This window comes from Melospiza melodia, chromosome 8 (assembly GCF_035770615.1).
Source record: "Melospiza melodia melodia isolate bMelMel2 chromosome 8, bMelMel2.pri, whole genome shotgun sequence".
Classification (NCBI taxonomy): Eukaryota; Metazoa; Chordata; class Aves; order Passeriformes; family Passerellidae; genus Melospiza; species Melospiza melodia.
In genome coordinates, this window is record NC_086201.1 from 14,370,995 (window position 1) to 14,395,082 (window position 24,088).

Genomic DNA, 24,088 nt, shown 5'->3' on the forward strand with positions numbered 1-24,088 from the left:
AAAGCTCAGTTGCTCCCTCAAACAGAAGCCAGGCAACATCCTCATCCAGGGTATCTCAGTACCAAAAGATTAATATCTCAAAGAACCAAGCTTTTTTTTTTGAAGGCCTCATATGAGCTGGCTCTGTGCCACTTTGTGAGATCTGACATGATCACAGCCCTAGGTAGAATCTCACAGTGGCAATGCACATCCCACAGAACGTGCTACAAACAACACAAGTTGTTGTGGTCAGGACACCCTGCCTTTAGATGAAGACATATTCAGGCTGTGTTCCAAGGTAAACGTCAATGCTTCTTCCTCAGAAAAAGAAAAAAATAGAAGTAACTCCTCCAAATCCATTCACTTTGTCAAAGAGCTTTGTATAAGCAATGTTATAAATATCCTAAACCCAGACTCCTCTCTGTCATCCAGCATAAAACCTCCCCACTCAGATTTACACTGCTGAGAAAACTGTCCTATAAAACCAAGAGCAGAAATTGGAGTCTTTAACAAGACTTAGGGACATGGTCCATAGCATCTTCTGCAAATCAAAAATCAAATGTGTAAACAGGCTGAGGAGAGACAGTCTCTCCTGGCACTGAAGTATATAGGCCACTTCTAGCTGTGAGATACATGCCCTTGAAATCACAGTGGGACTGGCAGGAGCATAAACAAAGATGGACTTCAACCTCCTGCAGGTAGAGGGGATTCAGAGGAGTTGAAAACCTTTAGCCTAGATTCAGCCCAAATTCAGTCCCCCTGTGAAGTAACAGTCTTGTGAGATCTCAGAGCCCTGCATGTTGGTCAAACATATCCTAGGACAGCAGGATCACCCAGCAAGCCTTGTCCCATCCTTCTGCAGAGCAAGAAGGGAGTTCAAGTATGGGATACCTCTTTAATGCTCAGGCCAGCCAGGAGTTAGCAATGTTTTTTGCAAGGACTTTTGAACCCTGACTGAAGGGTGAGAAGCACAGGGTGACTTGTGCTGGTACAGACACACATGGCACTGCTACCAAACCCCTCAAACCCCTGAACCAAATGCACTTCCCTGAAAAGGGCTGCGTTTGGAGAGGGACAAACGAGAGCTTCAGCCAGAGGTTGAGGTCTGTGGGTGGCAGTTGAAGGAGATTCCTCTGCCTCTGCCAGCCTTGCTCCTTGGCTTACATCCTGCATGGGCAGACAGCCCTCAAATTGTCCTCCATGGATGTGCAGCACCAGTGAGGTGGGCAGTACCAGCTTATTTCATAGTTGGCCACAGAAATGGCCACTGAGCTGCTGAGCAGAGAGAGAGCTTGTTCCCTCCTGAAGGAGGACTGGACTCAGCTAAACCCAGTATCTTCCTCAGCTACTGCAGTCCCCTTCCTGCCATCTGCCCCAGCAGCTGACCCAGCCAAAGGCAAACACAGCACTGGGGACACTCAGTAATCTTTTCAACAGCCCATTCCCACTCTGCCACAGCCCGACCTGCTCCATGCCTCCACCAAATCCACCTGGCCCATCTGTGCCACTGAGAAGGTCCCACAGTGAACAGCCTGGAAGTCCCAATGCTGCAGGCGTGCTGCAGTCTGTAACAGAGGTGCAATGGTGCAACTCCTCTCCTGACATCAGGCAGAGCAAAGGCCACCCAGCACCCATCACAAATCTGGCTTCTGAGGGTGGGATAAGCAGCTCTGCCATCCTCCCACCGGCTCTCCAGCTTTGTTCTCAACAGCACCATAAGCCAATAAAGGACAAATCAGCAAGCAATGCCATTAGCCCAGAGCTCCAGGACTAAATTCATGCGGTGGGGAGGGAGCTTGGCTGTGTGCATGGGGTTGCAGTTTCACCCCTGCAGCTTCCCCCAGACCTCATCTCCCGTTCCACTCACAGTGGCTGACTCAGAGGGAATGAGAGTGCTGAGAGCTCAGCCTGGGGCTGCGTGCAAAGGCTTCACTGCAGCCCCGCACACTGACCCGCGTGCGCCTGTGCCAGCCAAATCATTCTGCACCATTTCTCTCTCTTGAGGAGGTAATGGACTGGCTCCTCACCATCTGCCTGGCATACTGCAAGGCCTCTGCTAGCAACAGGTCCTTCCAAGGTAGCAATGAGAGGTGAAGGAACTGTTTTCTACAGCTAGAAGCCACATACCACCAACACCATGGCTCTGCAGAGAAAGGGAGGCTTAGGTGTAGCACTAAATATACTGTCAAAGGGGATGGGGCTTGGAGAACAGAAGAGTTACACCTGAGTGCAAAACTCAGACTCTGCTCCCCTTGGCTGGGAACAGGGAGGCTGAAACACTGGCAGGGACAGTGCCTGACACTGCTCAGCTGGCAGTGGCTGCTGGGAAATTCACTGCGGTGATAATGAAGAGCCTGGAGCCTGTCAGCTGTGCCAGGGGGTAGGAGGCTCTCCCCCTGCATCTGGCACTAAGTGACAGTGACACACACAGCAGCAGTCCTGACTCTGTTCAGAAGGTGGCACTGGGGTGTGATTACCCTCTGGCAAGGAGGTAAATGGGTCAAAGCTGAACATTGGGGAAAACAGCCAGCATGCAGAAGAATTTAATATTTTCCACTAAAAAAAAGGAAGTAATAAATGTTGTATTTTCTCTCTGGCAACCTTGAGAACTGCAATTTAGTGTCCCAGATCTAGCTTGAGCCACTAATAACTAGAGTCATTATTTTTCATCTTTTAATTCCATTTTGCTACATGTCTTAGTGTATGAGATAGAAGATGTTAGCATGAGACAGAAGATAGAGCCTCTTACCCCCATGAGTGCTCAGACAGAAAGGCCCAAGAGCTGTTCAGAGGTGGAATGCACTGATAAATTTCAGCTGCAGGAGCTGGGCTTGACGTGTCCCTGCACTGGTAGCCTTAGGAGCTCACCTCAATCACAGCACCATGTCGTTCAGATTTCATAACAGCCCTTAGAAAATCACCCCTTTTCCCAAGCCCTCTCCACCCTCATTATGGCCAGCAGACCAGGGACTTGGCAGGAGACCTTATCATCCTTGGGTCACCAGTAGAGCTGCTCAGCAACTCTGGAGTCCCTCTACTGGCACATCTGAAACCCCCAAAGCTCTTTGTCTGAATGCCTAGCAGCAGACACAGCCCGCTCCCTCCAAATCTCCACTCAAATGTTCAAGATCTAGCAAGATCACAGTAGGTCAAGCAATCCCACTTGTGGAGAGAGACCTAAAGCTGAGCCCTTGTTCCCCCAGCTGATAATGACTCGAGCTCCTGGTAGCCACTGAGCTGCACTAAAGTGCACCTTTAACAACTCAACTCACCCAGGCTGGCAGTCAGGGACATGACCTTTAGGCAGGCAGAAAGCTCTGCCAGTGCTGAACAGGTAAGAACTAAGGACTTGGTGGTACCGAAAAGCTTTAAAGGCTCCCACAGGATAACAGGATCAGCTTTGTGAGCTCCAGACTCATAGTGGCCTCAGAACATGTCCAAGCAGTTCTCTGTGATGGTCTGCCACCCGCACTGGAAAAGTGCTCCAACCCTCCAAACCATTCTGGAGAAACTGTCTGGAGCTGTCTGTCCTCTGCTACCATCCCCCTGGGCCACGTGCTTTGGCACACCACCCATGTCTGCTGGTGCAGACCACTCTCTCTCAGACCAGTTTCCCCAAGTTTCCCCATTTTGCCCAAATCACAAAGCTCTGCAAACCCAGATGCCTCAGAAAGGGCTTCTTAGGAGCTCAGGTCTGACATTTGTGATGACTTTAGTCAGGGTCCAAGCTGGTACTGCTGCCTTTGAGTATGTCATTTGTTCTCCTACACTGTTTCATAACCTGCAAGTTGTACTTGACACAAACCTGTTTCCTGTTTGCTTCAGTGCTTCTGCTTAGAGATTTGTAAGTGAAAGCCTGCTCATGTAACACAGATGAATAATGTCATTACTACAGTATTTAATGCCTGATCTGTATTTCCCTTTCTTTGGCACTTGCAGTCTACAAAGGTTCCCAAGCAGCAGCACAAGCATTTCCAAGGCAGATACTGCCTGCAGAAGATGTCTATGTCTTACTGCAGCAGCTTGCAAAGAAGTCTCATTTGCTGGAAGAGCCTTCCTGCACTCCCCTGAGAGCTCCTCCATGCCTGCCTCAGGCAGTTCAGTTTATTTTTATTGCTGTATCTGACACATCCCCTTAATACACATCATTAACATCCTGAGCTGTGCTAGTCAGCAATTTAATTCTCAGACCCAGGGTCACAAGCAAGAGAGGTTTTTCCTAGAAGGTTGGAGAGGATCATTTGCAGCTTGGGTGTGGTTCTCCCCTTGCTGCTGTCCCAAGACCCTGGCCATCAATTATCTTCTGGAGGATGTTTTTTTTCTTATAAATTCACCAAGCAAAATTAAGCCACTGATGTGGCATAGCTTCCCTGCTGTACACTTCCAGATGCTGTGGCTTATTCAGATACTAGAAATGAAGCAAGGAGGCCGGAGGGCCCAGTAGGGCCATGTCATGGAAATGTGCAATGATGAAAACCTCCCTCCTCCATGTGCCACAGCATCTGGTAAGACTCAGGCTACAGTGCCAGCATCCAGGAAAACTCCTGTTTAACACACAGGCCTTGAAGTCTCTCTTGCAGTGACTGCACCCATTGCTTGCAGGCTGCAGCTGAAGCTCAGCTGGGAGAAACAAAGCTCATGCTCAACACAGCTGATTCAGCAGTCTGGGACAACCAGGAGACATCAGTAAACTTGCCTCAAGCTTTTTAGCTCAGCATCTCAGGATGAAGCTCAAACACCCTGTGAGATCAGCTGTTCTTGCAGTTCTGAGTGTCCTGATGAACAGGCCATGTAAGAGCACTCATCAGCTCCTAACAGATCATCACCATGGACAAAATGGAGACAGAGGAGAACAGAGACCAGATCCCAACCCCAGCACTGGATAACTGGGGATCTTTGGAGCAGAAACAGCCCACAATGCAGGAAGAGTCAGAGATAACAACTGTAAATCAGAGCTGAACTCATCAAGACTGCAGACAGTTGTTGGGAAGGTTGGTTCAAACAGATTTTCTCTTTGCTAAAATCAGAACATCAGAGTGGATGTGGTTCAGGACTGACTACAAAGGAGGTATATAGATTAAATACACTTCAGAGGCCCATCAAGGTAGATACCTACTCCACTATGTATCAGCACCAGGGTGCAGGCAGTATGATCATGTGCTTCTAAACCCCTGGGCTTTCAGGGTCTTTAAAAAATCATGGGCTTTACATGAGTATTACAATGGAGGGAAGCATTTAAACCTCCAAGCTTGTGACTCCTGTCTCAGTGACTGGCTAACTGGACAGCAGAATGGATTGGTGGATGGATGATGGATGGATGGATGGATGGATGGATGGATGGATGGATGGATGGATGGATGGATGGATGGATGGATGGATGTTGGATGGATGGATGGATGGATGGATGGATGGATGGATGGATGGATGGATGGATGGATGGATGGACAAAAGCTCTGGATTTCCTGGTTGTTCACAGCTGATGGAATATTCTTGCTCATTCACTGCCTGACTGCTGCTTGGCAGGACACCTGCTGTGTTGTCCAACAACTTTAATCCCCCAGCCTCAGCAGGTTAGCAGTATTGCTGCTTTAAGACCTTTGGTCTTAAATGCCTGCAATCCAGGGAGTAGAGAGTGGGGTGGGTTAATTTACAGAGATTAATTCTGCCAAAACAGAAGACTAAAGGTCTCTCTCTGGTATGAAGCTTCCTAATAGCCTGGAGGCTGGAAGGAGCCTGTGTTAATTATGCATGAACCCGGCTGTAACTTCTCTGCCCACACCATGAGTCTCCAGACACATCTGGCCCATGCTGTGCTTCTAAGCACTCCAAAAAATGTGCAGCAGATGTCAAAATGGGCAGACAAACATGCAGGTCCCAGGGAACATGTGGGTGTTGGATGTGCTGCTCTGCTCAGACCAATTGGACATGCTTCAGGGATCCAGGGTCTGCCAGCTGCCTGGCTCTGGCTTCCCAGCAGTCTATCAGATACGGGACACAGGAGAGAGGTAGGTCATGATCTTGGTTAGAATCTAGCCAGGCTCAGAGCATCACCCAATTAGGTTATATTGGACAAGGACATGAGGCTTGTGTGGTCCTTGTCTGTATTGTGGTTGGTCTGGAAAAAACAGATTACCTTGACTTCCTACAGCATTTGCTCTCCAAAAACTGTGCTTGAGAAATTCAGAGATTTCTTGTAAGAATAAAGCTGGGCACAAGTTCCAGCAGACCCTGAGAGGAAAGGTCAGGACTTTGAGATATACTTGTATGTTCAGCTAGCCTGTGTTATCCACATGTGGGGTGCGGACCAAGCAGAAATGATGCTCCTCCCATCTGCACATGCTGTCACTTGTTATGGGATACAGTGTTGGGGCATAGTAGTAACTCCTGTGTCTTCTCTGCCCCCTTTTCCCAGTATCTTACCAGATGGTGAGAGCCACTGAGAAATGAGGCGTTCAGAGTAAGGGGTTACAGGGGGCCCAAGCCCTCAGCACTGGTGGGAAGTCCTGGCCTGGTGTATCAGCCACTTCCCACAGGATTTTGCATATTAATGCCAGGGTAGCATCTGCTTCCCAGCAGTGCCTTTGTGCTGGCACCAGTCAGGGCACCCAGGCTCACAGCTGTAGCTCTACACATTGCATTTATTCCAGGCCAAGTGGTTTTTCACTCCAGTTGCTTCTTCCCATCCTCCAAATTTCCCAGTGCTTCTGTGAGAAGTGCTGTGAAGTCTAAGCCAGCAATGTGAAGGCTCCAAGCCCCGGATCTGCACAGTGCTCTGGGACCCTTGCTCCTGGAGCTGAGCTCTCTAACTCAGCTGTTTCTGCCACCCAGTGTTCATGGCAAAGGCCACCAGATCAGGCCACTTTCTGCCAGGGGAGCCCAGAGAGAGAGAAGCTTTGCACAGGCTCGGAAAGTTGTGTGTGTGAGGTGGAAGCTTGTCCATGAGCAGCTCCAACAAATTTTAGCTGAGTGAGGAACAGGAAGAAAGTCACTGACCCATTGCCCTGAGCCCCCTGAAAGTGCAGAGTGTTTTGAAGTCATTCATTAAAGGCGGTTCTGGGGTCACAAAGGCTCACAAATTTGTACTCACAAACCTCCAGAGCTGCTCAGCATCGCATCCCCAATCTGAGACACAGGAAGCATTAGGGCAATCATGGAGCAGCTTTCCAGAAATAAACAAAAGCTGCTTTGTCCACATCTCCCCTCCTGTGTTTCAATCTGCTCTGAGTTACTAGAGCCAAGAAATTAAAACATTCCGGGTCTGAGGCTTGGGATGAAACTACTGATGTGTCCAGCCCATGGCTCATGGAAAATTGAATCAGAAGCTGTAGGGACTCTCAGAGAGCAGGCAGGTTTTTCCCTTCCCTCAGTAAAGTTTCCCCATGATGTCCCCCTAATTTCAGTACTTCATTTAAGTCTGGAGTCCTAATGGGTTGTCCCTTTTTCCTCAATGTGGTAAGTGACCTCAGGCCTAGAAAAAACCACACAGAGTTTGCAGTTTGAAGGAGAGAGCAGGAGTTTCCCTTCCCCCACTCCCCTGTACAACTGGGCACCATCACCAGCACTGTTCTTGCCTCCTGGTAGAGAGTGACCCACAGAGGGCCAGGCACTGGACAGACCAAAATCCCTACAGACATGACCCTCGTCTCTAAACCACTGTCATGCCCCTCCAGTCCAGATGATGCTGATTAAGCAGAAGTGCCTGGATGTAATGTGCTTCCTTATGGCCAGAGCACTAATGATGCTTAGCAAAGGCATGCAGTAATTAATGCATCTTCAGGCATTGCCCCCACAATAAATCAATAGCTATTAAGGATAATTTATCCCATTTTTAATAGTCACACAGGTTTCCCCATTCTGAATCCTGATTTAAAATCACCAGTCTGTATTGTGACTTATTCACTACAATGCTTTTCAGATAAGAAAGAACGTGGGTCCTTGGATGACTTTCACAGACACATCAAAGATGGGCTTTACCTGTTGTGTGCACATCTGCAAAAGTCCATCAAGAATCAGGCTTGAAGAGACCAGAGTTTTAGAGTCAACACCTCCTGTGCCTTGCCATGATTGTGTGAGAGCAGTAAAGTGAAAAAGGGGGTGAGATCAGAGAGGAGAGTGCCAAGAACCCTCCATCTGCCTCCACCATCCCTCACGCCAACACAGTGGAGTCTCAGCAGGAGGAGATCAGGATTAATGGCACAACTATAAACACGTGGAGTCTCGACTGCTCAGTCACAGACTGTGTGCTCTGTTGCAGTAAATCCCACAATGGCACAGTCCTTGCCTGGCCCTGGAGGCAGGCACACCTGGGCTCTCCAGTGGATGAACACATTTGAATGGCTGTGAGGTGTTATAGCACTATTGTGGAATTTTCAGCAGGAGGCAAGTGAATATAGGAATTGCCAAGGAGAGAAAGAGCAGACTCCCAAAGGATGCTCCCAGAACCACTGAGCAGAACATGGGGCCTCTTTGGACCAGCCCCTGGCAATCCTTTCTGAGTGTCTCTGACATATGAATCCCTGTGCACAGGGAAGGAAAACCCACACAGGTAAAATCCACTTGCTCCCAGAAACAAAAATTGAAACAAGAATAAATAGACTTTGAAATGTCTCTAGTACCTTTACCTGCAGAGGGTTCTTTGTGCTTATGGCAATGACGTGATACTTGTAGTAACACAGCTCACAGCTCCAGCAGCCTCTCTCGCTAATCCATTTGATCAGACATGGCTGGTGCGTGCACTTCACAGATCCATCGCATCGACACGGGCTCAGCAACTCCCCCTGAAACAGACAGACAGACAGCATCAGCGAGGCTCCCCTCCTTCCACAGCACAGCACACGTGGCAGGCATGGCAGAAGCTCCCTTATCCACCATTTGAACTTTCTTCCTTTTTTACCTGGTTTGGCTCAGGCAATCATGCTGCTTCCATCCCTTTTTCCCTCTAATAATGCTTGGCTGATGTGAATGAGACTGTCAGGGATGTAACAGTCTCAAACACTGGGGTCTTACATGCCTTGTCACCACTGAAGGAAAAGCTGGATGAGCACAATTCTTACCACTCCAGAGGACCCACACTGACCCCAACCAGTGGACACACTTCTGTTGGAAACCAGACACCATCCGTTCATTGCTCAGGTTTTGTCTCTCTGCTGCCTATTTTAGAAAGTGAGGTTGGTGGTGGTGATAAGTTGTGAGACAGCCTCTGCTCCAGACTGATGGCCTGCTCAGACCCAGGTAGCTTCCTCAAGCCCAGGCATGCAAAATGTCCTCAAATTTCTCTCCCACACTGTCTACCATCCCAGACAGTCATACTGGTGAACTACAGGGCTGGCTATTTGCACCCTAGAAGCAAGCAAGATGGAGAACAAATTGTGTTCTGGCCTGCAACCCAGACAGTTATGAGTGGTGGCTGAAACACTGAACCTCCTGGCTCACTCCCTTGTTTCTGGTGCAGCTTTTAACAGGGTCCACAAATATCCACAAACACTCCCTATTATTCTGATCTATCTGCTATCATGCTGTTCACCATGAGACTAAATTCCTCTGTGCACACAAGCTCAGGAGCCCTTTACAGTTGTTTGCCATTGCTTATTTAGGTTAGGAGAGAGCCATTATGTTTTACTCCTCACTGTTTAGTGTTTAAAAGCCACAGTATAGATTGGAGCACATTTAACTGTGCTCCAAGATTAAAAAGCTTTTAAAGGCAGAATATCTATGGGACAGGGAAGGTTGGATCATACTTTCAGCGTTGGGGAGAAGGTATTTGCTCTTACAGCCCAGATCAGCCTCATCACTAGTCTGATGGAGCACCAGGATGACAGACCCTGGCACTGGACACTGCTGGATATGGTAAAAGACATCCATAACTGCCTCGGGTTATGAACCAGATCCTGCTCTTGCTAACCGTGGTGGGAAACTGTGTCAGCTTCTAGGTCACTACATCAGGTGTCAGCAGCTGAGGAACTGAGGACCACACTGGGCAAGAGTGATACTTCTTTTTACAAAACCTAATGCGAACATTTAAATTGTTTCATTTGTTTCAGCTAGGTCACCTAAAAATGTCATCTTTCATGAAATTGTAGCAAAACTGTAAATAACTGTTTGTGTTACAAACCCAGCCTTGGCTATACTTGTTACTGGTTTTCATTATATACTGGAGGGGATACAAAGGGAGAGGGGGAGCAAGGAGGGCTGTAGGCTCCATGAACCTTTTCCACCTGGCAAGGGGTGACATGGTAAACCAGAAGAAGGGAAGCAGGGAAGGATTAGATGGGAGAAAGGCGCACGTGGGAATGAGCACTGACACCGGGCACTCAAACTCCCCACATGAGGTCCAATTTGAGGGGTTCAGGTTTGGCTGGGCTTGTTTGTGCCCTTGGCTGAAGGACTGATGTCCCTTGGGGTGGGACATCACCAGAGTGATCAGGAGCCCAGAAGAGCAAGCACTGCCAGACAGGATGCAAAAGGGGAGGGACCAGAACTTGGCACAACTCCTCTGCTTCCCCGCTCGCCAAACCTCTTCCACACCAAGAGCCAGCCTGCTACAAGGACCACTGCCCTGTGCCTCTGGTCTGCCCTTCTCATCTCAGTCCCTGGTGCCTTATTTTGTCAACAGCTTTGTCCCTCAGGACACAAGTGAGGCCCCAGTAGTAAGGAGGTCACACAGAAACCTCCCAGATCTGCAGCATCCCTGCCTTTCCACCTCACTGCACAGCAAGGTCTCTTGCAGGGCTCAAAATGGTGAGTGCAGGACCTGGGCTTTGTCTAACGAGCAGCTGGAGGCGTCGATGATGAGGGATCAGGAATGGAGCAGGATGGAGCAGGAACTAAGAGCAACAACCTCCAGGCAAAGGCAGAGGGGAAAAGCTGCAGCTACAGCCTGGACTCGCGTTGGCTTCTGGGGCTCTGTCTCTGAAATCTGAGCTTCTCTCTTCAGAGCCAAGAGATGTTCACAGATGTCCTACAGCACCATGGGGACCCAGTCTCCCTCCCTAACTCTGATGCTCAAACACACAGTCCTGCCAGCTCCTACAACCTCAGGATTCAGCTGTGGAGATGAATCCCCCAGTAACTTGATTTTAGCAAATCTAGCAAAAACTCAATTTATCACATTTTCTCCAGCCGTCTGAAATATTGCATCCTTGTATGTGGCACACAGCTATTTTTGAATACTGTGAAGCCCAATTCTATCCACAGCAGGCATTTGTAAAACTGCCACATGCACACACATGCACATGCACTCCTGTACCAGCAGAAAAACAAACACCAGGGGCATATTAAAGGAATAAATCCTTTGTACAGCAAAGGAGAAGGAGTCTCACTGCTGTCTGTACAGAGAGCTCAGGAACAGACCATTTCCTGTGATGCACAAGAAGCTTTTAGCAGCAGAGTCCTTTGCTGCTAAAAGCTACAGGAACACAAAAGCAATCCCAAAGTGAGACAAAAATCACAACAATGAGATGGGAATTAAAACCTTAATACTCATTTTTGCAAGTTTGTAGAAGATGGGTCTGCACAATATATTCTCCAGTGTTCAAACAGCAGCACTCTGACCAAATCCCTGTAGGGACTGCTCTCCAAAAACCCTTTGAAGGATCCATTTCCCTATTTCACAACATTTATTTTTGCAACTTCCCATTGTAGAGTTACATTCCATCACTGGGATGAGTCTAAGCAGCATTTTTCCTTTGTCAGTAACTAGTGGAGAAATACTTCCCAACTTCAAGCTTCCTCCTCAATTTGCTCACTATCATCTTGTTCTTCTGAAACATTGAAGTGTGCTTTGGAGTCAGATCACCTGCCTTTTTTTTTCTTTCTTTTTTTTTTTTTTTTCTGTTATCCAAGTCTAAATTAGGAAAAACCAGAGTTAACAAAAAGTGAAAGGTGCTCTGGCTCAGCCACAACCATTTCAAACATATGCATGAAATGCTCTTCCCTACTTCTGGAAAGAGTAATTTACTGATCAATTATATATATATAATATTCTTCCCTATCTCTCAGTATGGTGGGAGCTTGTCTCAATGAGCAGCAAGGGCAAGGCCAGGCTGAACTGGCTTTACCCTGAGGAGGACAACACTGCTGGAGACGCACCAGTAGTGCAGCTCTGCTCCAGCTCTGTCCTTTCTGTCTGAACTCCCAGTCTGTCCCCGCTGCAATACGTCAAAGTGGTTAATGATTATCTGGCCCCTGCTATTTAAAGCCTACTGGCAGGAGTGCTGAGAAAGGATGGGGAAAAAAAAATTATTGCCAGTGCGTGCTTGTGGTGCTCGGTATATCCAGGGAGAAAATAACCACGTCAGGAGCAGCGTCACCCCTGTTGAGTGGTGGTGGCAGAGCTCTGCCTGGCTTTTATCTGTCATTTATCAGTGCTAGGGCCCATCCGCAGCTGCAGCTGCTCACCCACCAGCAGGCAGATATGGGATGTGATTCCCAGGCCTGTTCTTTTAACTGCAAATTAAGTACAGCAAATTTGCCCACCTAGTCTCCTTTAAACAGGGCAGGGCTGGGGATGATGGTGTCACTGGGCCAGGATGTGGCTGGTGTCCTGGGTTGGCCCAACATCCTACTACCACAACCATTAAAGCAAACATTTTGAAAGCCAGTGCAAGCTGTGCACAAAACCAAGATAGCTGATGGTGATCTTAAGACCTGCAGTTTTTCCATTACCTGTGCATTTTTCCTGCTCAGGTATGCAAAGTAGCACGAGCATCAGTCAGAGGAGCAGTGCCCTGGGCCAGAGCAGATCAATGAGAAGGAGTTGTCCCATCACCACAAGGGCTGCCATCTCTCTTTGGGGGTGTACATGCAGCTGCTGCTGCTGCTCACAGATCTGCATGTGTGTATCTGACTGCTAGCATTTATCTGAGTTTGTCTTGTTTGCAAAAGGAAGCCAGGGTCATTTAATTTCAGGTCTTCAGCTGTGTCTCCTAAATATGCTTAAATCTTCACATTGAGTTTAAATGCAATGGGAAGTTTTATTACAGCAAATAAATGCCAAATGATTTCTATATTAGGAACATAATTACTGACAAATTAAGTAAAATGGCAAAGAGAAGCCCATTGTTACACAGCTGGTAAACTTCAATGAACATGTACTAATGACCACTCTGTCTTCACACACTTACAAGAGTTGCCCTTCCATCCTTTTGAACCAAGCACATTGTTACCAGCATCTCAAATGCTTCCCCATGCATGCAAGCCCTGTGCCAGCCAGCAACAGGCAACAAGGGACATGGAACAGGTATCCATGTGCATGTGTGTGTATACATATGTGTTATATTGCATGAAATTCTCCAGCACTGGGGCACATTGACACAGTGTGGACCCAGGGAGGAGTGGAGCTAGGTCTCCTGTGGTCCAGGACAGCACAGGACATGGTTATGTATGGGGCTCTGGTGAGATGGCATTTCCCCAGGCACCTCAGCAGAGCTGGGTGCTGATCCCAATCTCCATCTTGGCAGAAATCTGCTGAGAGCCTTTTCTTGACCCAGCTGGGGGAATACCCCAGCTTGGCACCTCCCTAAAATCTGGAGACCCTATAGGAGAATCTATGCAAGTGATTAGAAAAATAAATCATCCAGACTGCCATCTCAGAATTGGACCATCCCACAGCTCCCCTGCAAGACCTGATATCCCTGTGCCATGCAGAGACAGCACTGCCCATGGCAGGCAAAATCTGTGTGCCCTGGGGTGCTGCAAGTAACCCCATCACAACAGCAAGAGAAAAATGCAGCCCAATAAAGGAGAAAAATCCAGCTCTGGGCAATTGTTTCTGTTGCTTAGCTGTGGTTTTTATTAAGTCTGTGACTGCCTGGTGAAGCCTCTGGTGTGTGCTCTCAGCCTGGCAGCTCCCTGGGTCAGGATCATGTCTCTGCAGGCTCAGCTGTGGCAGAGGTGTGGGCCCCTCTCCAGGATTCCTCAGCTTCTTGGCAGTAGGAATGAGCAGCCACAGGTGGGCATGTCAGGCTGGGGGCTCTGAGATGGATGTTGTGGAGGCACAGCTCTGCTTTTTCATGGTTTTCTGCAATTTTCAATTGGGATTGGCGGTTCTGCGTGCCTCAGGCATCTCTGCCTACAGGCTGGGTATGAGCAGACAGGGATCTCAGCTTTAGTGCACCCAGCAAAACCATCACACACCCCTCTGGGACCACCAGGAGTATTTTGGCGATGTCTGGCAGTGTGGGTGCTAGTTGGGAAAGGGATGTGTCTCACAAGGTCCTGAGCCAAAACCCCTCATTTGTTCCAGTGAGCCTTTTCTGAAAAGCCATCATGTCTGCAGAGCTCCCAATGCTTCAAAAACAACACAAATTGCCTTTCCACCCACGGAGGCTGCTGCTGTGGCACCTGTGAGGAGTGCTGGGGCTGCCAGGCTGCTCAGGCTTTTTCTGCACCTCTCTGATGAAAACATGAAAGGCTGCAGCCACAGCTGTGAGGAGGGCAGGGTGGGACCTGCTATGCATCTCCCTTCTGCTGGAAAACTCATCCCACCACTGTCACAAGAGGCATGACTTCCCAGCTGAGCAGCTGATGCCCATAGCCTCTGGCTTCACCACAGACCAGGGAAATTTAGTATTTTCTCTGCTCTTTGCCGTCTGCAGTGTTTTGTGCTTGTCACCACTGCTGAGACAGACAATGACAGAGGTGTCAGCTCAGAATTTGGGAGTGGGATGGAGAAGTGGGAAGGAAGACTTTCCATTTTCTGAACGTTACCATTCTCCCCAGGGACTCTTCTGTCACTGCAGAACTGAGGGACCATCACCTCATCTGGCTGCTCATCAGGGTAGGAACAAAGCTTGCCCGTGTTTTAAGTCAAAACATGTTTTTTTGGTTGAAGCAGATGACTCAAGAGTCTCAGCTGTGCTGGAGGCAGACAGTGGGTCAGATCCCTGTACCCATGCCCAACAACAGTGCAGGGATGTGGAGGAGAGGCATTTGACAGAGGCATCTGAGGTCCCTTCTCAAGGCTGTTCAGCAGAGAACAGAAAAGTCCCAAGAGGGCCCTCAGCTACAATGACTGCCCTCTTTGCCAAATTGCTCTGCTCCTATTCTGCCACCTCTGAGCAAGATGTTCCAAAGCAAGACCCCTCGTGGCACCATCCCTGTGCCCCCAGGGGATCCCCATTGCCTATTAACAGGGATGGGTGCCACGTCAGAGAGGCCTGAGGGCAACCTCTGTACTCCACCTTTCCACAGGGTCAGCAATGGTGCCACAGGCTCAGCCAGGCAGGAGCAGGAGTGGGTTCCTCTGCACTCAGATCATCTCTCAGCTCTGCCAAGGAGCAGGAAAGAGGATGCCTAGGATGCCTTCTCTTCCTCCCTTAACTGCTAAAACCTTAAAGAGTTCCGCAGGGCAGGAAGGTGGGAGAGAGAAATGAAGACAAGGAATAAAATCTCATGAAGAAAAGAAAGAAGCAGAAGAGGCTTGAGAAGTCCTGGGTGCAGAAAGCCCAGCGCATTGGAGAGGCGGCTCTGGCTCACTCAGGCAGGAGCCTTTGCTGTGGTGACTCATCCTGGGAGCAATCTGGAGTGGTGGCTCTGCCCTCACTCCTGCACTGATTTCCAGAGCAAGGTGATTGAACACAGCTCCACTGAGCCTAATGTGATCTGTCAGGGAGCTGGGGCATGTTTGCCTTGGTAACAGAAGAGAAAACAGGCAAGCTCTAGAATTTAATATAAAATATTTGGACGTGACCCAATCCCTTTTCACTATAAAAAAAGGAATAAAAGGACTTAATCTAGGCTAGGGCTGTTTCAGTATTTATCTGACAGCAACTTGGTCATGTGCTTGCCCACAGCCTGGTACTATCCAACAGCTCTGGGCACTTCTTTGCCACCACTGGTAAAGACCAAAGGGAGATGGTTTAGGAAGGGCTGGGTGTCTCATGGCTTAACACCAATTTCCTTCAAAGCAGCAGAAAAAATGCATTTTTGTGAGAAACAGAGAATCACAGGGCATTTTATGTGCAATGAGCTATGGAGTACTTTAACACCTGGTTTCAGGCCAGTGAAAAGTGAAGGGCAGAGAGCCATTCAAGTCCCACTTGGCCAGGGAAGGGAGACAGCATGGAAAGGGATGCTGGGGATTGGTTCTCACCTGAGTCCACCACTGCAGGGGAAGTGAGAGGGAAGGACAGTCCCTAAGGGTCCCCCTTAACTGAGAGGAAAGATGCTGAACTCCATCTCTGTGTGCTGGTCTTGCCAAGACAGGCCCTTCTCAGAGGAGATTCCTCTGAACAGGAATCCTGACCCATCAGTTTTCCTCAGAGCAAATAAGCAAATGAGAGCAAATCAGAGCAAGGCAGTCCTCAGTGCAAATCAGCTCCTCAGCAAACACATGGACCTGCAAGCACTCCTGCCATGTTGTTGTTGCCACCAGCAAATCCATTACAAAGTAGCTGAAACTGATCCTGAACAATTGTTCCACTAGAACAAAGTTGAACCTTACCTGAAATATGGAATAAGGAATCAGGAATTAATTATTAATAGCCCAAGGAGCAGAGAGGTTACAGAATATGGTATTTATTTGCTTTTCTCTCTACAGAAGGATTTTCACAAGAAAAATTACTTGACTTATGTGTTCTACAGCCCACTTCATCCTAATGTCATTGAACATGTTTTTGATTAGCTGATTTAAGTAATTCTTACTAAATGTTGCTTGGTTGCAAGGAATCAAAAGGCAAGTGTCTCAAATATCTCCTGCTGTGCCTCATCAGGTGTGATAACAGCACCGATTACGTGAAGAGCCTTCAGTGCATGGAAGTCACATGTGAAATCAAGGTACCTGAACACCCCTGAGCACTTGGTGTTGCACTGAGTTCAGCTCCAGACTCCTCCTGAATACAGAGTGGAGCCATTTCAGCATCCCAGAGAAGAAATGTCATGAACTGTAGTTCCTGGGCTTTCACCCAAGGTACTGAGGGCTTTAAGCTTCTGGAGATTTACTCTGGACCCCATTCCTTTCATGAGGTAGAATACTCTAGTTACTTCTGAAAAAGAAATCCACTGTTGTTTCACTCTGGCTCTTCTTAATTAAATTTAAAGTATTTCAGACAACACTTAGATTTATTCTGTGTGAGATACAAGAGGGAACTCAATTTTGCTCCCTAGGATGAGATGCTGGGATAAATCTGATGCGACACCATGAAGTCAAACAACTCTTCAGCACAAATCAAGTACCCTTAAGTTATGGCTTCTTGTAATAAATCCACAACCAATTATAGAAGTTTTCTTTTTTTTTGGGTACAAATGGCTTTTTTACTAGAGAAAGCATCATCCAAATAAAATCTTTCTAAATATACTTATTTTTTCATAGATAAAAAAGATAGCAATTATTCCTTACTATCTCTAAGTTCAAAGTATAAAGTTAATGCTTTCAGAATGCAAGTACTGTACAATGCAATTCTTATCCGAGATGTGCTCATAATTCAGCAAATTGAACTTTGCAGCTACTTCCCTGGGAAGCTGCTCATAAAGATATTCAGCTAATGGCCATTTCAGGAAACATTATGCCATCAGCTGCTGAGGAACAGCCATGGAAAATCTACATAAATGGATGCTGCTTTGACTCTCCACTTTTAAAGACAGTGAAACAAACAGACCAATAGGCTTTTTGGTTTTGTTTGGTTTGTTTGTTTTTTTTTTCTCAGAGAAAGCTGAAAAACCCTTCAACATTAGGCCTGAGAAAATCTCTGTAATAGTTGCCTAATCTTCCTGGGTTCTTCAGGAATGAGAAAATGGCCAGGTGCTACTGGCAGTCATACAGCAGTGAGATGCTCTGTCCAAAAGTGCAACAAGGGCTTAGGAGCTGTTTCACCCTGTACCAGCTCATCAGTACAGGAGGGGAGCAGATGATGGCAGCCAGGATTTGAGGGCTGTCATTTGCCACCATACCCTCAAGTGACCCCCAGTCAGGACTGAGGGCAGCACAGTGAGGAACCGAGGGGGCCATATGCACATTCAACAAATGGAAACCAATAAGGCACAAACAGAAGCACAGAGCAAATCTCCACTACTCAATTCAGTGTTTTCCAGCTGGATGTGGAGTGAGGACACGGCAGGAGGGACTGTCCTAACAGGTCTGGATGGGAATGGTTATGCAGGAGCTTTTCCTGCTCCATTTGGGATGGTCAAGACAGGCAGCTCAGAGATGGAAACCCTCCAAAAACTACGTCTGTCTCCAAAGCTGTTTGTGTCTCCTGTGGCATGAGGTAGAGCTCAAACGTGGGCTGCTGGCCTTGGGGGCACCTGGGGTGAAGGCTGAGGACAGCCTGGCAGGGGGCTGAAAGCAGAAGTGAGGTGGGAGACCACACACATGTGGCTGCAGCAGCAGCAGCAGGGGAGCTGTGATATAAAATAATGAGCGTGGTTTGTTTACTTTTGGCTTCACTAGCACTGCGGGACTGAGCTGGTTCATTAAGACGTGGCCTGATCCGCTTTTCCTTTCTGCCTCCCAGACTCAAGGAGAAGAATATGCAATTACAAAGTTCACTCATGTAGAGCCCTTCAATTACTGGGTAACTCTGTTATGGCTTTTCCAAACGTTTCAAGACTCGTGCAATAGGACATGACATCTGAAGTAATTCATTTTTCATCTGCTGATTAGCAGAAATTAAAATGGTTCTCAGAACATCCCAATTTATGTGAGATCAAGTTCCTTATCGCCTTAGCGGTGAAGGCATTTCTTTTTAATGTCTCAGGCAACCGTGCAAGCAGAGATGCTGAACAAAAATACATGAAGGAGGCAGCTGAGGGGAGAACAGAGACCCACTGGGTCAGCAGGGTGGTGGAGCTCCAGAGCCTTGCCTTCCAGTCCTGCCATAAGGTCACTTAAGTGTTTGGCAGAAATTCAAAATGCTCGCTGGCACAAACGTGCACTGGAGGCAGAAGCACCTCCCTTCTAAATGATGCAGCTCCAGAGTGAAGCTGAACTGCCTTTACTGGCAGTGAGCTGAAAACCAGCCAGAAATATAAAGGGTTTCTTCTGCAGGTGTCTCTGCCATAGGCAGCAGAGCAGCTGCCTGCAGGATGCACTTGTGCCATGACGATGGATACCACTCAGGATCCCACCAGGCAGAGCTGCCAGCAGCACCTCTCCAGTGGGATCCAGGGAAGTACTCACAGGGCTGTGCTGGGGGGTGTCTGCAGGGCTGGCAGCTCAGGGGGCTGCGAGTCGGATGGAAGAGCGACAGCATGGAACAGCCTGAGCAAGGAATGGGGTAAGGGAGAGGATAAAAGCAGGGTGTCTCACACCATTTGGCCATGGCAAGAGTGGTCACACTGCCCTTTCATTTGCTTTCCATTTTCAAGGCATCCTGGGAAAGTAGGTGAAGTCTCCTGGGGAAAGGCTGGGATTAGGAGGCAGGGGAGCATGCTCTTGCTGACTGTCAGAACCTTCCTCCCTGCCATCACAGGAGGCTGCTCCAGAGCTCATAAACCCACAGGCCCACTTAGCTGAAGTGCAGCAAAAATACACCATGGGAAAAGGCAGCTTAATCCCCAAATCCTTTTGCACAGTGTGACAACTTTCCAGTCAAGAGCGGCCCAATAGGACAGAGCCAGAGGTACCCGTGGCACTGGCTGCACTGTCCCCAGGGGAAGCTGCACAACACTAATTGTGATTTTTTTCAGTGCTGCCCTGGCAAAAAGCCTCCTGTATACAAAGCTGCATAAATCCATGTGTTTCAGTCTTTGCCTGCATACATCTCCTGGAAAGCCTTCTTGCATTTTCCTACTTCAGCTGGGGAATCCAGCTTTCCTTTCACAGGCAGAATATGAAACAGAAAGGAGAGAAAATAGAAATAAATGTAAGAATAGCTGTAACATTAGTCAAGTGGGCTATAGAGGCCATTTTCTTTTTTTTATCAGTCTTTTGCACAAGTTGAAGACCAGGTGAAATACACACACACAAATGTGCATATATAAACAGTGCCAGGGCTTTGAGGTTTCAGCACTATCCGTGCACAGATATTAAGCATTAAATAGGGCTACTTATCACCTGACTCTGTGATAACCTTTTGAAGATGTACTGATTGGCAGCTTACATACTAACAAAAACATCAACACTGAGGCAATGTCAGATGCCATGCACAGCTATGCTCCACTCCAGAGATGGCTGAACTTCAAACAGTGGCCAAATCATTTGTATCCCTCAGTATGAAAGACGCCCTATTGAAATATGAATTATTATCTCTCTGTTATTGGTCTTTATTGTGCAATGTCAAATTGGTTCTCCTGCCCTTTCCCCATGGGATTTGCTGCATCAGATACAGAACCTGTTTGTGCCAAGCAAGATTCCTCCTGCCACACTTGGATTAGTTAGCTCAGTGAACTATGTCCAGTCAGACCGGGCTGTGGCCTTGTTTAGCTACAGGTTAGGCTGCCTTTCTCTGAAACAACACATCTCTGCTGTAAAAACTTAAGAGTTCTCTCAGCAAGTTGTGTCTCCACACAGGAAGGCTCAAATACCTGTTCCTGAGTTCCAGTGTTGGAGATGTTATCATCCATCTAACCTGCACTCAGCTTTTAGGATGGGGTTGTCCTGTACATCCACCCAGCTGCTCTACTCCACTTTCTGGTGCACCAAGCCAGGAACAACATGAAAATGCCCAGCCCACTTCCCTGACAGTGACTTGCTGTACTCTGGCGAGACTCATCACTCCTTCACAGTTGCTCATGCAAGCAACTGGGATGGAAGAAGGGCACTGGAGAGAGAAGAGGAAAGAGGGAAGCTGCTGTCATTGCTTTGCCCTGGATGTCATGAGTACAAAGGGGACAGGGCTACAAGTCCCAAGAGTTGAGTTCCTTTAGTACAATAGTCCTGGGCTTTGTTGTGATTTTAAGAGGTTTTTGAAAGCTCCTAGTGGGTTTTTTCCTTGCCTTTGCAGAACTGGGGCTGGTAGAGAGATAAGCGCAGAAATTATCGCTATGCACACATCTATTTCCTGGAGGAAGTCCCACTAACTGCTCAGGGCAGGGTATTGTGTAATCAGCTACTCATCTGCTCTTTGATGTCAAACACTGAGAAGTTGTGTCTGCAGAGCCGAGAGCATTCAAGCAAGACTAAAGAAACTCATTACCCAGCTATCACCCTCCAGGGCGATGCTCCAGGAATGGGAAACACCTGCAGCAGCCACAGAAGCACCTCATGGGCTGCAGTGTGATGGGAGCTGTGTGGGGACGGCATGGGCAGAGCGGGCCCTGGCCCCAGCTCTCCCTCCCACAGCTCTGCTGATGTCCTGCTGCTGGGTTTGGGGAAGGCTCCATGTTGTGATCCTTGCTCTTCATTTAGTCCACAGTGTACAAAGATCTTGAAAAAACAAGGTTGTTGAAGGGAAAATTATTAAGCATGGCTGGCCACCTGTCTGCATGGACATTGATCTTCGCTGGTGTGTCTTTGATGCTCTGGCAGTCAGAGCATGTCCAGCCTAAAGCACTGGGGCAGTCAGTTCAGCTCTGGAGGCAGGTCCCATCCCTGCAGCAGCCCTGTTCACCTGCAGAGGTGCTCAAGTGGAAGCTGTTTTTCAGAGGCTCTGCCAATGTTTTGTAACAGCAAACTGAAATTTTAAGGAAAGAAATTACCTTACTACTTCACAGCCTCCCGGTAGGGGGGCTTCTCCTCTTCAATATGTTTACATACAAATTCTCAGCCTGCCTTCTGCGTCCTGGGTGAAATGAATGGGCAGTTGCAGATGATTTTTTGTTTCCAAAACGAGTACTTCCAGCTGCCATGCATACCCGTGAGGGGCCAGTGCTCAATGGTCCCCCACTGCAGGGATGGCAGAGCAGGGTCAAGGGGCCCTGGCAGAGATACAACACCCGCATCCAAAGCTCTTGCCCAGGCCATGTCTGCCTTCATCTCTGGTTGAGATACATTTCCACAGGTAGTAAATACAATTTGAAGTTTGCCTTCTGAGGGGCAGTGAGTATGAAACGAAAGCAGTGGTGCCCCCCAGCAAGGCTACAGCAATCATCCCAAGAAGCTGGAAGAGTTCTGACAGCCCCAGGGCCTGGAGAGTGAAAACACTCCATGTCCTCCAGACCCCTTCCTTGTGCTTGGCCACATTCCTGGGCTCTGGTAGCCACCATGGAAGCTGAACAAGATCTCAGGGTGGGACCTGCATCCTGGCCTTCACTGCTCAGCATCTCCTCCAGCTATTTCGCCCTCCTGCTGCTGGGAGGAGAGCAACGGGTTTTGAATTTTTAATTTAATTCCTTCTCTTTATTTCTTTGGAGATAACGGAGATGAAAGTCTGCCTGGTAACAGTGCTGAGGAACACAAGCACACAGGGGGCAGGTCTTGAAACGTGTTCTGCTGCACTGCCACGTGTTTTAGGGCTGGCTGTATTGCAAACTGAAAGCAGGGTGTCCAAGTCCCTCCTGACCGGTTCGTTTTCTGGTTAAATTCATTGCTTAATAGGAAAAAAGTAATAATCCTAGCCTGCAGCTATTAGACTTGCCAATGGTTACAGAGGGGAGCTTGCCTCCCTCCTTACCTGAATAGGTTTCAAGGAAACAGGGACATAAGCTGAATGAGATTTTCCCCAAGGTGAGCCAAAAATATGGGCATGTTTGCCTCCACAGGAATGGTTTTATTTGCACAGCCTGCAGGTAACTTGGCCATGACAAGGCTGGGGCTGGAGCACAGGAAGAAGGGAGGCGGAGGGGAAGCGATCACCTGGGTGTAATGGGATGGAAGGGAGCGAGGTGGGGAAGCACAGAGGAAGCGGAGCCGCGGGAGCTGCGCTGCGAGCGGAGAACAGGGGCGGGAGCAGGGAACAGGGACTGGGGCAGGGAACAGGGACTGGAGCAGGGAACAGGGACTGGGGCAGGGAACAGGGACTGGAGCAGGGAACGGGAACTGGAGCAGGGAACAGGGGATGGAGCAGGGAACAGGGGCGGGAGCAGAGAACAGGGACAGGGGCAGGGAACAGGGGCGGGAGCAGGGAACGGGAACTGGAGCAGGGAACAGGGGATGGAGCAGGGATCGGGGGCTGGGGCAGGGAACAGGGGCTGGAGCAGGGAACGGGGGCTGGAGCAGGGATCGGGGGCTGGGGCAGGGAACAGGGGCTGGGGCAGGGAACAGGGGCTGGGGCAGGGAACGGGGGCTGGAGCAGGGATCGGGGGCTGGGGCAGGGAACAGGGGCTGGGGCAGGGAACAGGGACTGGGGCAGGGAACAGGGACTGGAGCAGGGAACAGGGACTGGGGCAGGGAACAGGGACAGGGGCAGGGAACGGGGGCTGGAGCAGGGATCGGGGGCTGGGGCAGGGATCGGGGGCTGGGGCAGGGAACAGGGGCTGGGGCAGGGAACAGGGGCTGGGGCAGGGAACGGGGGCTGGAGCAGGGATCGGGGGCTGGGGCAGGGAACAGGGGCTGGGGCAGGGAACAGGGACTGGGGCAGGGAACAGGGACTGGGGCAGGGAACAGGGGGCTGGAGCAGGGATCGGGGGCTGGGGCAGGGAACAGGGACTGGGGCAGGGAACAGGGGCTGGAGCAGGGAACAGGGACTGGGGCAGGGAACAGGGGCTGGGGCAGGGAACAGGGGCTGGGGCAGGGAACGGGGGCTGGAGCAGGGAACGGGGGCTGGAGCAGGGATCGGGGGCTGGGGCAGGGAACAGGGGCTGGGGCAGGGAACAGGGGCTGGGGCAGGGAACGGGGGCTGGAGCAGGGATCGGGGGCTGGGGCAGGGAACAGGGGCTGGGGCAGGGAACAGGGACTGGGGCAGGGAACAGGGGCTGGGGCAGGGAACAGGGGCGGGAGCAGGGAACAGGGGCTGGGGCAGGGAACAGGGACTGGGGCAGGGAACAGGGGGCTGGAGCAGGGATCGGGGGCTGGGGCAGGGAACAGGGACTGGGGCAGGGAACAGGGGGCTGGAGCAGGGAACAGGGGCTGGAGCAGGGATCGGGGGCTGGGGCAGGGAACAGGGGCTGGAGCAGGGAACAGGGACTGGGACAGGGAACACGGGGGCTGGAGCAGGGAACAGGGGCTGGGGCAGGGATCGGGGGCTGGGGCAGGGAACAGGGGCTGGGGCAGGGAACAGGGGCTGGGGCAGGGAACGGGGGCTGGGGCAGGGAACAGGGGCGGGAGCAGGGAACAGGGGCTGGAGCAGGGAACAGG

At 49.6% G+C, this 24,088-nt stretch overlaps 1 protein-coding gene across 2 annotated transcripts in view; it reads right to left on the bottom strand.

Moving 5' to 3' along the window:
• The window catches only part of MARCHF4 (membrane associated ring-CH-type finger 4), a 98,303-nt gene that overhangs the window by 22,332 nt on the left and 51,883 nt on the right, over positions 1 to 24,088 (bottom strand). The window contains exon 2 of one of the 2 annotated variants that reach the window (XM_063161856.1): positions 8,595 to 8,756. In XM_063161856.1, the coding sequence (XP_063017926.1) occupies positions 8,595 to 8,756 (162 nt within the window). The remainder of the gene's footprint in view (positions 1 to 8,594; positions 8,757 to 24,088) is intronic. The other variant, XM_063161857.1, reaches the window with a different exon arrangement.